Below are 13,640 nucleotides of genomic sequence, written 5' to 3'. Positions count from 1 at the left end.
ATACTTAGAATAAAAAACCCCATATATAATGCATAATAATATCAATAAGAAGACTTTTATAAACAGTCAAAAAGGGCTTTATTAATGATTTATGTGTGATTTATCTGCTTTATAGAGCAGTTATAAACCATTAATAATAACAATTTATGGGTTGCCAGGTTGTGAAACATCCCTTTGGCTGGTGTCAGAAGTAAGATCCGTCTGTCCTTAACTAATATATAGTCTGAGCTGGGATCATATGTGCCCTATTGCACACATTTAATATGTTATGTAAAAGTGGGTGAAATACATTTAAATCTAATGCTAAATAATTGCTTTAATAATCTGATAATTTACCTGTTATTTCCTGCAGTGACATATAATTTTACACATTATCTTTCATTGAATAGAATAGAATAGAATAGAAAGCTTTATTTTCATTGTATTAAATACAACGACATTCACAGTTGCCACTTCTGGTCAGTGCTTTAAAACAAATACTTGACGAGACTAAAGGAGGCAGATAAAACATATAACAGGTAAAACACACACGCAGTTATAAAGCAAATAAAACAGGTGAAGTAGATGTAATAAATACATATAAACAGAAGTGTTACACTAGAGTTATAAAATATAAAAATAGATGTAATGTAAACAGAGGTAATTGCACTTGTAAAATAGGTAGAGTAGATGTAATAAATAAAATGTAAACAAATGTAGTTGCACTTGAGGTGTATTTTGATGGACTTCTTTGTGTCAAGGATTCATGCTGACTGGACAATCCCAGCCAAAGCTACCTAAAAGTAAATGAATACATTCATCATATATCTTCAAATTTGATATTTCCGCTTATTGTACTTATGTGTTTGTAGTACTGTATTTACTTTCTTGGCAGACTCAGATCATTTGGAGCCAGTAGCCAGATTATTTTTCTATTTTTCAGTTCAGTGATTCAGAGTGTTCTGTTGTACTGCAGCACAGCCTGGCTCAGTAGTATATCTGTAAAACTTAAAACTAAACTTTATAGCCAAATCAAAATCTGCACGATGATCATGTAAAGTATTTAATATTCTTATCAACATGGGATGGGACAAATATGCTGGTTTTATGCAAATGTATGTATTTAGTATTGGAAATCAATTAACAACACAAAACAATGACTGATATTGATCCAGAAACCCTCACAGGTACTGCATTTAGCATAAAACAATATGCTCAAATCATAACATGGCAAACTGCAGCCCAACAGGCAACAACAGCTGTCAGTGTGTCAGTGTGCTGACTTGACTATGACTTGCCCCAAACTGCATGTGATTATCATAAAGTGGGCATGTCTGTAAAGGGGAGACTCGTGGGTACCCATAGAACCCATTTACATTCACACATCTGGAGGTCAGAGGTCAAGGGACCCCTTTGAAAATGGCCATGACAGTTTTTCCCTGCCAAAAATGTAGCACAAGTTTGGAGTGTTATTTAACCTCCTTCGAGACAAGCTAGTATGACATGGTTGATACCGATTGATTTGATGGTTTTGTAGTTTCATATGATGCCAGTATCTTCACTCTAGCTTTAAAACTGGAACTGATACAACCTTCGAAAGATCGATTGCTTTGTTCAATATTCAATTCTGATTGGTCAATCACGGCATTCTGCGGTCTGTTATTTCTTTATAGCAGACCGTTGCTATGTATAACAGACCGTTGCTATGGGCGCAGTTCTGATGTCGGACTCTGGAGGACCGTTTTTGTGTCAAATTATTGATTTCTTAAGTAAGTAGCCGTGTAATAAACGGGATAATGTACAGCTAGCAGGTCATTGTTGTGAAATAAACCCCTTCAGGGCGACGCAAGATCTGTCGCCCTGTCTGGGTTTATTTCACAACAATGACCGGCTTGCTGTTCATATCTCTTACTTAGTCTATTTTTACACTATAAAACAATGAAACCAACAGTGATGAGAAGGTGTCCCACGAGTTACTGAACAACAGGCCCGACAACAAGGTAAATTAATTAATAATCCATTGTGACAAGTGGCTCAGACGTATGAAGAGAAACTTATGACAATAGCATAATGTAAAATATATTTATTTAAAAAGTGAGGGGAAAGAAAATCAGATTTACATTTTTAGAATAAAATATTTCAGTTTCAAAGCAAAGTGTGGTATAAAGAATCACATATGTACATAGTAAATACTGCGTTTTACATAAAAACAATAAATGATATATGATTAATAAACAAAAAAATATTTAAAATGAAGTTTGATTCTTAAAAATGTGTGACTTCAGCGTCAGGTGTCAGTTGTTCCTGATGAGAGTGAAGAGCCACAAGATGGCAGCATGTTCACAGAGAACGCTGCAGACGCTCCTTCATCAGCACTGTACTGATGATGATGATGCTGCTGCTGCTGCTGCTGCTGCTGCTGCTGCTGCTGCTGCTGATGATGATGCTGCTGCTGCTGCTGCTGCTGCTGCTGATGATGATGATGCTGCTGCTGCTGATGATGATGATGATCAAACACTTTGCCATTTTTCCACAAATTGATTTTTCACTTTAGTCACACTATAAAATAATATATCAATAATAAGTACAAGAAGAAGAATCATTATTATTATAAATTGTATTATTATTATGAATGTGTATATGTCTTTATTTGTGAATATACTGTATGAATACTTTTGTAATAGATTATTATTATGTTTAATTAACCATCTTTTCTACATTTACATTTATTTTTTAAATTTTTAATTATTATTTACTACTATTTATTATTATTATTATTATTATTATTATTATTACTACTACTGTTTTAATTAGAATGTGTCTATTCGTTCAGTTATTTGTTGTTATTTTCTCCATGTTGTTTACTTTTTGGGTTTCCCGGGTTTGTTGGAATATGTGATACTTTGTTGAAAAATTTTAAAACTTATAAATAAAGTTATTTTTAAAAAAAAAGAAAAGAAAGAGAAATGAGATATGGGTTATGAGAATGGAAGGAGATGAACGCGCTCACAGCCAGACTGAGAAACCCTGGGTTGACTTACCGAGTTGATAACCAGCTTCGTAGGACCGTTTAGCGAGATCTCGTTTGTTAGGGTTAGTTAAGCCAGATAACGAGAAGATACCCCGGGTATGTTGAACTCACTTCGTAGTACAGGCCTCTGATCAGTTTAAGAGTTAAAACACAGAATTGAACCCTTAAATGACTTCTGTCTATTTCAGTTTACAGAACTCAGCAGTGTCATCATAACAATAAGGCCTAAGTCCAGCATAGAGAGGCTCAGTGAATGTGGTCTGGACTCTGTGGAGGAGAGTCATGGTTTCAGAGACGCTGTAGAAGGACAGAATACCTGCACTGTGATCCAGGTACACTCCTACTCTGGAGGACAGAGGACCTGAGACGGGAGTTTTGACATCGTTGTACCAAAATGTATAACTGTTTTGGTAACAATCTAACGCCCAAGATTTGTCATTCCATCCAAACACACATTCATTCACCGACATCCCTGCTCTCCTGATACTCTTGTATGCGACTGCTACATTAACTGCTCTCCCTCTCTTCTCCACCTCCCAGTAACAACGTCCAGTCAGACTCTCTCTACTCAGGACCTGAGACCTTACAGGGAATCTGTCTGGGTGACTAGAATAAGACTGTTCTTCTCTCATTAATGTTGCTTTTCTGTTCCCCTCAGATAATAACAGCATTATATTTGCTGTGTTTGGATCCAGTGTGATTTCTCGTGAATATTGTAAGAATCCAGCTCTGGTCTTGGGCTCTGGTTGTGGCAGTAAAACATCCACATCAGTCACTGTCTGTGAGACGTTTGTCCATTTCTCTCTCAGAACGTCCTGTAGTTTATCTCTGACTTCTGACACAGCCGCCGTCACGTCTTCAAAGTAGCTCAGAGGACGGATATTGATGCTGGATGAGTGTGTAGACTCGCTGAGCGTCGACAGTGACGGGTAGTTTATTAGAAACTGATTGTGATCCTCTGTGTGTGACAGCAGCTTCAGCTCAGCGTCTCTCCTCTTCAGCTCAGCGATCTCCTGCTCCAGCTTCTCCTGAAGCTCTTTGACTCGACTCACTTCACTTTTCTGCTGGGATCTGACCTGCTGCTTCACATCACAGCTTCTTTTCTCCATGAGACGGATCAGCTCGGTGAAGATCTTCTCACTGTCCTCCACTGCTTTATCAGCAGAGCGATTGACAGCCTCCACCTCCTGTTGGAGCAGCTTCACATCTTTCTCTCTGTCCTGGATCCTCTGCTGGATGTTGAGTCGACTCACCTCCAGCTCTCTCTGCCTCTCGGTCCTTTCTGCTGCAGCTGAGACGGTGTCGTGGCCTTTATGTTCATCCACAGAGCAGAGATAACAGATACACTGCTGATCAGTACGACAGAACATCTTCATCACCTCATCGTGACGAGAGCAGATGTTCTCCTGGAGCTTCTTGGAGGGCTCCACCAGCTTGTGTTTCTTGAACGGAGCTGAGTCATAATGAGGCTGGAGGTGTTTCTCACAGTAAGAGGCCAGACACGCCAGACAGGACTTGAAGGCTTTCCGTTTCCTCCCAGTGCAGACATCACAGGCCACATCTTCAGGTCCAGCATAGCAGTGATCAGCAGGAGCAGCTTGGAGTCCAGTCTTCTTCAGTTCCTCCACTAAATCTGCTAACATGATGTTTTTCATCAGGACAGGCCTCGGTGTGAAGGTCTGCCTACACTGAGGGCAGCTGTAGATCTTCTTCTCATCCTCTCCATCCCAGAAGCCTTTAATACAGTTCATGCAGTAATTGTGTCCACAGGAAGTAGCCACCGGATCCTTCAGTAGATCCAGACAGATCGAACAAGAGAACCTTTCGTGGTCCAGCTGAACTCCTTGCTGCGCCATTTCACCTCTCAGAGACGACGACTGTCTGAGTCTCACTTCCTGAGAAGTGAAACTAGTTTGAGCTCTGATCTAAACAACATGTGCACTGAATGCAGCCTGTCAGCTCTCACTGCACCACCATGTCGGTTACACCCATCTTCAAAACTGTAGATCTGAAGGGGAGGGAACGAGGAAATAAGAGGACCGAGTGCAACTGGTTGTGTTTGAGAGGAGGAAGAGGAGGGGAGGGGTTATCAGGCTCTGGTTCATTCCAGGAAGAGGAGCGGCACTTTGTTTCCTCAGTTACAACAGAGCCTCGGTTAAAACACGCTCTTTAGTTGTGAAATACTTCTCGGCTCCTCGGCTCGTATTCTTGAGGAAACAGGTGAATTTCGTCCTGAACCAAACCTGCATTTCAAGCTTCAGAGGGATTTAAAACCAATATCACCAAAGAAGAAGTACTACAGTGTAATACTCCACTAATATTACAAAGCAAAGAGTTAACAGTTCAAAATGAGCTCCAGCTCAACCAACTACTACAGTAAAATCCTGCTTTTACAGGAATGCATCAGTAATAATAATGTAATGATAGAGCTGCAGCTTTAACAGAGTACTTTTACAGTGTGGTATTAGTACTTCTACTGATCTGAATACTTCCTCCACAACTGTTGATATGAGTGTAAATCTGCATGTAGTGAGCAGTGAGATCTCACCTGACAACATGTGACTGGACCCTTCAGTCTTCTTCACCAAGTTCATCCTGTAATGTCAGAGTTAGGAACACAGACATCAATGTAATACTTTACTTTTCTTTCAAAATAAAATGTGTCAGAGGTAATAGAACTGACATTCAACTGATAAGATCTATGAAGAGCTGATGGTAAAAACACAGTTAACACAAAATGTGGTGTACAAATTCACGCTTTTCGTTTTACTGAACACACCCGTTCATTTGAAATGTAACGGGGCGCCTGGTTAGCTCAGTCGGCGTGTAACAGGCCTCAGTCCTGACCGCGGTGGCCCGGGTTCAAATCCGGCCTGTGGCCCTTTACGCATCCACTCTCTCTCTCTCCCCCCTTTCCAAGACTCTATCCACTGTCAATAAAATGGTAAAAATGCCCCCCAAAAAAAACTTTAAAAAAAAAAAGAATTTGAAATTAAATTAAATTAATTTACTTTCTTTTAATACATGAATAGTAATATATTAATTGTGATATAAATTTGGAAACTAGAAACAAGTTTATGAGCAGCAGAAGATGAAGAAAGAAACAGTTTTATACACTAACGTTTCTAAAAGGATCGTTAAAGGGACTGTTTGTAAGAATCATAAATGTCTTGTTAACAGCGACACCTGTGGCCGTTAAGTCAACTAAAGTCAGCTTCCTGTTGCTGGCGCTTGTGCTCGCTCTACATAGACATGAACGAGCATCGATCAAAACAGTGAGGCGACACACGTCAGCTAAAAGCACAATATCACTCTATATTTCAGCTGCTTGGCAGTAATGTTAGCTGACCAGACGAAGGTCTCTCCATGAATCAATGCTGATTCTAGTGTTGGCTTTTCCTGCCTCAGCCTCCCGACCGCGGCCGGAGGGAACGGGGGAGACGCCGGAGTTTTGGTCGGAGACGATAACGTTTCTCTCTGCGGAGCCCCGTCACTTCACAAGACACGGGAAACCTCTGTTGGTCTGGAGGAGCTGCAGCAGTTATTTCTGCACAAACGTCCCCTCTACATTCACTAGATATTCTCAGAGCTAAACTAACTCTTCTGCAGTGTGGAGTGAGCGTACATGAATGTGAGAGGTGGAGCGAGCTGAGTGAAGGCAAGCAGAGGAGCAGAGTACAGCAGAGACTCCGGTCCTGGAGACCAAAGCTACGGTCTCCCCCGCGTCCTCCGACCGCGTCCAACACTGTTTAACAGACGGGCTTCACTAGATACAACTTTGCGGTTTCGGTGCTTCCGTGTAGTTTGTGTTGGAGTCTGAGTCTGAACAGCGTAGCCACACGCGAGCACGCATAGGACACCGACCCGGGTGATATATACGTGTAAGAAGTTACAAACAGTCCCTTTAAAGGTCACCTATTATGCAAAATGCACTTTTCCATGTCTTTTAAAGATCAATATCTGTCCCCAGTGTGTCTACAGGCCACCATAGTATCATAAAAGACCATCCTCTCTCTTTTTCTCAAACTCCATCTGTCCGGAAATGGGTCTAAATAAACGCTGAGCAGCTTTTCCTTACACTGGTGACGTCGGTGGCAAGCCATATAAGGGTTTCCTGTTAGAACAACGGAGAACCTCCAGCGAGGTGACCCCGCCCACAGAGCGTCACTCTCTGGTCCGCCTCCTAACTATAAGCAAAGTCTGCTCCTACTTCTGTTAGTCTCCAAGAACCAGCAGAACAGTCTTCATGTACTCCCATCATCTAAATATAACATGTTCTTTCACAAAGGCTTTATGTAATTACACTGTTTAAACAGGTAGTACATAGTGACTGTAAGCAACACAACACATTTCTATTTCACAGTCAAACTTTATTTGAGTAGACAGATGACAATATTAATTATTCACAGCATTTTCAATTCCACCTGCAGTTATGTTGACATGGTACAGGAGAAAGTCTTTCAGCTCTGGTAAGCTACGGTGAGTGTAACGTTAACCGGCCTGTAGTCATGGTAACACAGAGACAGCTGCTACAGTAAATAATATACCATTACTCTGATTACTTTCATTCGTTTATCAGGTGTCTTTTACCAGAAATAATGAACTGACTACTGTTTCACATCTTCTATTTTCGTTTGATTGACAGGACAGCAAGAAGGCTGACCAATCAGAGCAGAGTGGGAGGAGACATGCTGTGAATCAGTGTCTTCCAGGCAGAGGCCAAAATAGTTCAAAAAGGCTTAATCTATTCAGGGTCATATTTCCTCTCCACACGCTTCGGAGCTTTTACTGGCGCAGGGTTGTCTCCCACATCACTTTTTCGCTTTAAAAACCGATCCATTTTGTCTCACTGCATCCGAGAACGTTAGCTAGCTAACAGTGGCAAACACGTTTGTCTCTACCTGATGATGTTTGGTGTTTTACACAAGGCCTATTGAAGGAGGTTGGGTCACACTTAATCAACGCGTCTTCGGGGTACCACACATGCACAGTAATATCTGCTCTGCACTCGCCGAAATTGAGCCGATCGCAACGCACGACCGCAGCTCCAGTTACACTGCGCATGTGTTATACCCAATACAAGACCCGTGTCCGCCCGTGTCTTAGCCTCCTTCAATAGGCTTTGGTTTTACGGCAGCTGGCATCTTACCTCCTTTAGGTTTTACCTGTTCACTTTGCTAAATAATAATAAAAAAATAATCTAGTACCACTGCCTCCGCGGCCCACTAGATGGCGCTCTGCGGCCCACCGGTGGGCATATAATTTTACACATTATTTTTCATTGGAAATATCACAATATTGTAGTGTTGTGACACTGTGAAAATATTTAGAAAATAACCCTTCTAAACCCTCCCTGTAAATACTTTAGATTATGTTAACTAAAATACTTAGAATAAAAATATATATATATAATGCATAATAATATCAATAAGAAGACTTTTATAAACAGTCAAAAAGAGCTTTATTAATGATTTATGTGTGATTTATCTGCTTTATAGTGCAGTTATAAACCATTAATAATAACAATTTATGGGTTGCCAGGTTGTGAAACATCCCTTTGGCTGGTGTCAGAAGTAAGATCCGTCTGTCCTTAACTAATATATAGTCTGAGCTGGGATCATATGTGCCCTATTGCACACATTTAATATGTAATGTAAAAGTGGGTGAAATAGATTTAAATCTAATATAAATAATGGCTTTAATAATCTGATAATTTATCTGTTATTTCCTGCAGTGACATATCATTTTACACATTATTTCTCATTGAATAGAATAGAATAGAATAGAAAGCTTTATTGTCATCGTATTAAATACAACGAGATTCACAGTTGCCACTTCTGGTCAGTGCTTTAAAACAAATACTTGACAAGACTAAACGAGGCAGATAAAACATATAACAGGTCAAACACACACAGTTATAAAGCAAATAAAACAGGTGAAGTAGATGTAATAAATAAATATAAACAGAAGTGTTACACTAGAGTTATAAAATATAAAAATAGATGTAATGTAAACAGAGGTAATTGCACTTGTAAAATAGGTAGAGTAGATGTAATAAATAAAATGTAAACAAATGTAGTTGCACTTGAGGTGTATTTTGATGGACTTCTTTGTGTCAAGGATTCATGCTGACTGGACAATCCCAGCCAAAGCTACCTAAAAGTAAATGAATACATTCATCATATATCTTCAAATTTGATATTTCCGCTTATTGTCCTTATGTGTTTGTAGTACTGTATTTACTTTCTTGGCAGACTCAGATCATTTGGAGCCAGTAGCCAGATTATTTTTCTATTTATCAGTTCAGTGATTCAGAGTGTTCTGTTGTACTGCAGCACAGCCTGGCTCAGTAGTATATCTGTAAAACTTAAAACTAAACTTTATAGCCAAATCAAAATCTGCACGATGATCATGTAAAGTATTTAATACTCTTATCAACATGGGATGGGACAAATATGCTGGTTTTATGCAAATGTATGTATTTAGTATTGGAAATCAATTAACAACACAAAATAATGACAGATATTGATCCAGAAACCCTCACAGGTACTGCATTTAGCATAAAACAATATGCTCAAATCATAACATGGCAAACTGCAGCCCAACAGGCAACAACAGCTGTCAGTGTGTCAGTGTGCTGACTTGACTATGACTTGCCCCAAACTGCATGTGATTATCATAAAGTGGGCATGTCTGTAAAGGGGAGACTCGTGGGTACCCATAGAACCCATTTACATTCACTGATCTGGAGGTCAGAGGTCAAGGGACCCCTTTGAAAATGGCCATGACAGTTTTTCCCTGCCAAAAATGTAGCACAAGTTTGGAGTGTTATTTAACCTCCTTCGAGACAAGCTAGTATGACATGGTTGGTACCGATGGATTTGATGGTTTTGTAGTTTCATATAATGCCAGTATCTTCACTCTAGCTTTAAAACTGGAACTGATACAACCTTCGAAAGATCGATTGCTTTGTTCAATATTCAATTCTGATTGGTCAATCACGGCATTCTGCGGTCTGTTATTTCTTTATAGCAGACCGTTGCTATGTATAACAGACCGTTGCTATGGGTGCAGTTCTGATGTCGGACTCTGGAGGACCGTTTTTGTGTCAAATTATTGATTTCTTAAGTAAGTTGCCGTGTAATAAGCGGGATAATGTACAGCTAGCAGGTCATTGTTGTGAAATAAACCCCTTCAGGGCGACGCAAGATCTGTCGCCCTGTCTGGGTTTATTTCACAACAATGACCGGCTTGCTGTTCATATCTCTTACTTAGTCTATTTTTACACTATAAAACAATGAAACCAACAGTGCTGAGACTGGAAGGTGTCCCACGAGTTACTGAACAACAGGCCCGACAACAAGGTAAATTAATTAATAATCCATTGTGACAAGTGGCTCAGACGTATGAAGAGAAACTTATGACAATAGCATAATGTCAAATATATTTATTTAAAAAGTGAGGGGAAAGAAAATCAGATTTACATTTTTAGAATAAAATATTTCAGTTTCAAAGCAAAGTGTGGTATAAAGAATCACATATGTACATAGTAAATACTGAGTTTTACATAAAAACAATAGATGATATATGATTAATAAACAAAAAAATATTTAAAATGAAGTTTGATTCTTAAAAATGTGTGACTTCAGCGTCAGGTGTCAGTTGTTCCTGATGAGAGTGAAGAGCCACAAGATGGCAGCATGTTCACAGAGAACGCTGCAGACGCTCCTTCATCAGCACTGTACTGATGATGATGATGCTGCTGCTGCTGCTGCTGCTGCTGCTGCTGCTGCTGCTGCTGATGATGATGATGATGCTGATGATGATGATGCTGCTGCTGCTGATGATGATGATGATGATCAAACACTTTGCCATTTTTCCACAAATTGATTTTTCACTTTAGTCACACTATAAAATAATATATCAATAATAAGTACAAGAAGAAGAATCATTATTATTATAAATTGTATTATTATTATGAATGTGTATATGTCTTTATATGCACATGTGAATATACTGTATGAATACTTTTGTAATAGATTATTATTATGTTTAATTAACCATCTTTTCTACATTTACATTTATTTTTTAAATTTTTAATTATTATTTACTACTATTTATTATTATTATTATTATTATTATTATTATTATTATTATTACTACTACTGTTTTAATTAGAATGTGTCTATTCGTTCAGTTATTTGTTGTTATTTTCTCCATGTTGTTTACTTTTTGGGTTTCCTAGGTTTGTTGGAATATGTGATACTTTGTTGAAAAATTTTAAAACTTATAAATAAAGTTATTTTTAAAAAAAAAGAAAAGAAAGAGAAATGAGATATGGGTTATGAGAATGGAAGGAGATGAACGCGCTCACAGCCAGACTGAGAAACCCTGGGTTGACTTACCGAGTTGATAACCAGCTTCGTAGGACCGTTTAGCGAGATCTCGTTTGTTGAGGGTTAGTTAAGCCAGATAACGAGAAGATACCCCGGGTATGTTGAACTCACTTCTTAGTACAGACCTCTGATCAGTTTAAGAGTTAAAACACAGAATTGAACCCTTAAATGACTTCTGTCTATTTCAGTTTACACAACTCAGCAGTGTCATCATAACAATAAGGCCTAAGTCCAGCATAGAGAGGCTCAGTGAATGTGGTCTGGACTCTGTGGAGGAGAGTCATGGTTTCAGAGACGCTGTAGAAGGACAGAATACCTGCACTGTGATCCAGGTACACTCCTACTCTGGAGGACAGAGGACCTGAGACGGGAGTTTTGACATCGTTGTACCAAAATGTATAACTGTATTGGTCACAACGTAACGCCCAAGATTTGTCATTCCATCCAAACACACATTCATTCACCGACATCCCTGCTCTCCTGATACTCTTGTATGCGACTGCTACATTAACTGCTCTCCCTCTCTTCTCCACCTCCCAGTAACAACGTCCAGTCAGACTCTCTCTACTCAGGACCTGAGACCTTACAGGGAATCTGTCTGGGTGACTAGGATAAGACTGTTCTTCTCTCATTAATGTTGCTTTTCTGTTCCCCTCAGATAATAACAGCATTATATTTGCTGTGTTTGGATCCAGTGTGATTTCTCGTGAATATTGTAAGAATCCAGCTCTGGTCTTGGGCTCTGGTTGTGGCAGTAAAACATCCACTTCAGTCACTGTCTGTGAGACGTTTGTCCATTTCCCTCTCAGAACGTCCTGTAGTTTATCTCTGACTTCTGACACATCCGCTGTCACGTCCTCAAAGTAGCTCAGAGGACGGATATTGATGCTGGATGTAGATTCACTGAGCGGTGACAGTGAGGGGTAGTTGTGTAGAAACTGGTTGTGATCCTCTATGTGTGACAGCAGCTTCAGCTCAGCGTCTCTCCTCTTCAGCTCAGCGATCTCCTGCTCCAGCTTCTCCTGAAGCTCTTTGACTCGACTCACTTCACTTTTCTGCTGGGATCTGACCTGCTGCTTCACATCACAGCTTCTTTTCTCCATGAGACGGATCAGCTCGGTGAAGATCTTCTCACTGTCCTCCACTGCTTTATCAGCAGAGCGATTGACAGCCTCCACCTCCTGTTGGAGCAGCTTCACATCTTTCTCTCTGTCCTGGATCCTCTGCTGGATGTTGAGTCGACTCACCTCCAGCTCTTTCTGCCTCTCGGTCCTTTCTGCTGCAGCTGAGACGGTGTCGTGGCCTTTATGTTCATCCACAGAGCAGAGATAACAGATACACTGCTGATCAGTACGACAGAACATCTTCATCACCTCGTCGTGACGAGAGCAGATGTTCTCTTGGAGCTTCTTGGAGGGCTCCACCACCTTGTGTTTCTTGAACGGAGCTGAGTCATAATGAGGCTGGAGGTGTTTCTCACAGTAAGAGGCCAGACACGCCAGACAGGACTTGAAGGCTTTCCGTTTCCTCCCAGTGCAGACATCACAGGCCACATCTTCAGGTCCAGCATAGCAGTGATCAGCAGGAGCAGCTTGGAGTCCAGTCTTCTTCAGTTCCTCCACTAAATCTGCTAACATGGTGTTTTTCATCAGGACAGGCCTCGGTGTGAAGGTCTGCCTACACTGAGGGCAGCTGTAGATCTTCTTCTCATCCTCTCCATCCCAGAAGCCTTTAATACAGTTCATGCAGTAATTGTGTCCACAGGAAGTAGTCACCGGATCCTTCAGTAGATCCAGACAGATCGAACAGGAGAACCTTTCGTGGTCCAGCTGAACTCCTTGCTGCGCCATTTCACCTCTCAGAGACGACGACTGTCTGAGTCTCACTTCCTGAGAAGTGAAACTAGTTTGAGCTCTGATCTAAACAACATGTGCACTGAATGCAGCCTGTCAGCTCTCACCGCACCACCATGTCGGTTACACCCATCTTCAAAACTGTAGATCTGAAGGGGAGGGAACGAGGAAATAAGAGGACCGAGTGCAACTGGTTGTGTTTGAGAGGAGGAAGAGGAGGGGAGGGGTTATCAGGCTCTGGTTCATTCCAGGAAGAGGAGCGGCACTTTGTTTCCTCAGTTACAACAGAGCCTCGGTTAAAACACGCTCTTTAGTTGTGAAATACTTCTCGGCTCCTCGGCTCGTATTCTTGAGGAAACAGGTGAATTTCGTCCTGAACCA

General features: G+C 40.5%; 2 protein-coding genes across 2 annotated transcripts; both read right to left on the bottom strand.

The window, feature by feature from the left end:
- Window positions 1-2,844: 2,844 nt before the first annotated feature.
- Window positions 2,845-5,017, bottom strand: LOC141776460 (tripartite motif-containing protein 16-like). Its single transcript, XM_074650078.1, has one exon. The coding sequence runs from the start codon at window positions 4,864-4,866 to the stop codon at window positions 3,190-3,192; it is 1,677 nt and encodes a 558-aa protein (XP_074506179.1). The 5' UTR covers window positions 4,867-5,017; the 3' UTR covers window positions 2,845-3,189.
- Window positions 5,018-10,875: 5,858 nt separating this feature from the next.
- On the bottom strand, window positions 10,876-13,438 carry LOC141776466 (tripartite motif-containing protein 16-like). Its single transcript, XM_074650086.1, has one exon. It carries the CDS (start codon window positions 13,254-13,256, stop codon window positions 11,586-11,588), a length of 1,671 nt encoding a protein of 556 aa, XP_074506187.1. The 5' UTR covers window positions 13,257-13,438; the 3' UTR covers window positions 10,876-11,585.
- Window positions 13,439-13,640: the final 202 nt, after the last annotated feature.

The sequence above is a fragment of the Sebastes fasciatus genome, chromosome 11 (genome assembly GCF_043250625.1).
Source record: "Sebastes fasciatus isolate fSebFas1 chromosome 11, fSebFas1.pri, whole genome shotgun sequence".
NCBI lineage: Eukaryota > Metazoa > Chordata > Actinopteri > Perciformes > Sebastidae > Sebastes > Sebastes fasciatus.
This window is presented reverse-complemented; position numbering and strand designations above follow the sequence as displayed.

Excerpts from the sequence above, each read along its gene's own strand:
- LOC141776460 (XM_074650078.1), bottom strand. The coding sequence starts at position 4,866 with ATGGCGCAGCAAGGAGTTCAGCTGGACCACGAAAGGTTCTCTTGTTCG.
- LOC141776466 (XM_074650086.1), bottom strand. The coding sequence starts at position 13,256 with ATGGCGCAGCAAGGAGTTCAGCTGGACCACGAAAGGTTCTCCTGTTCG.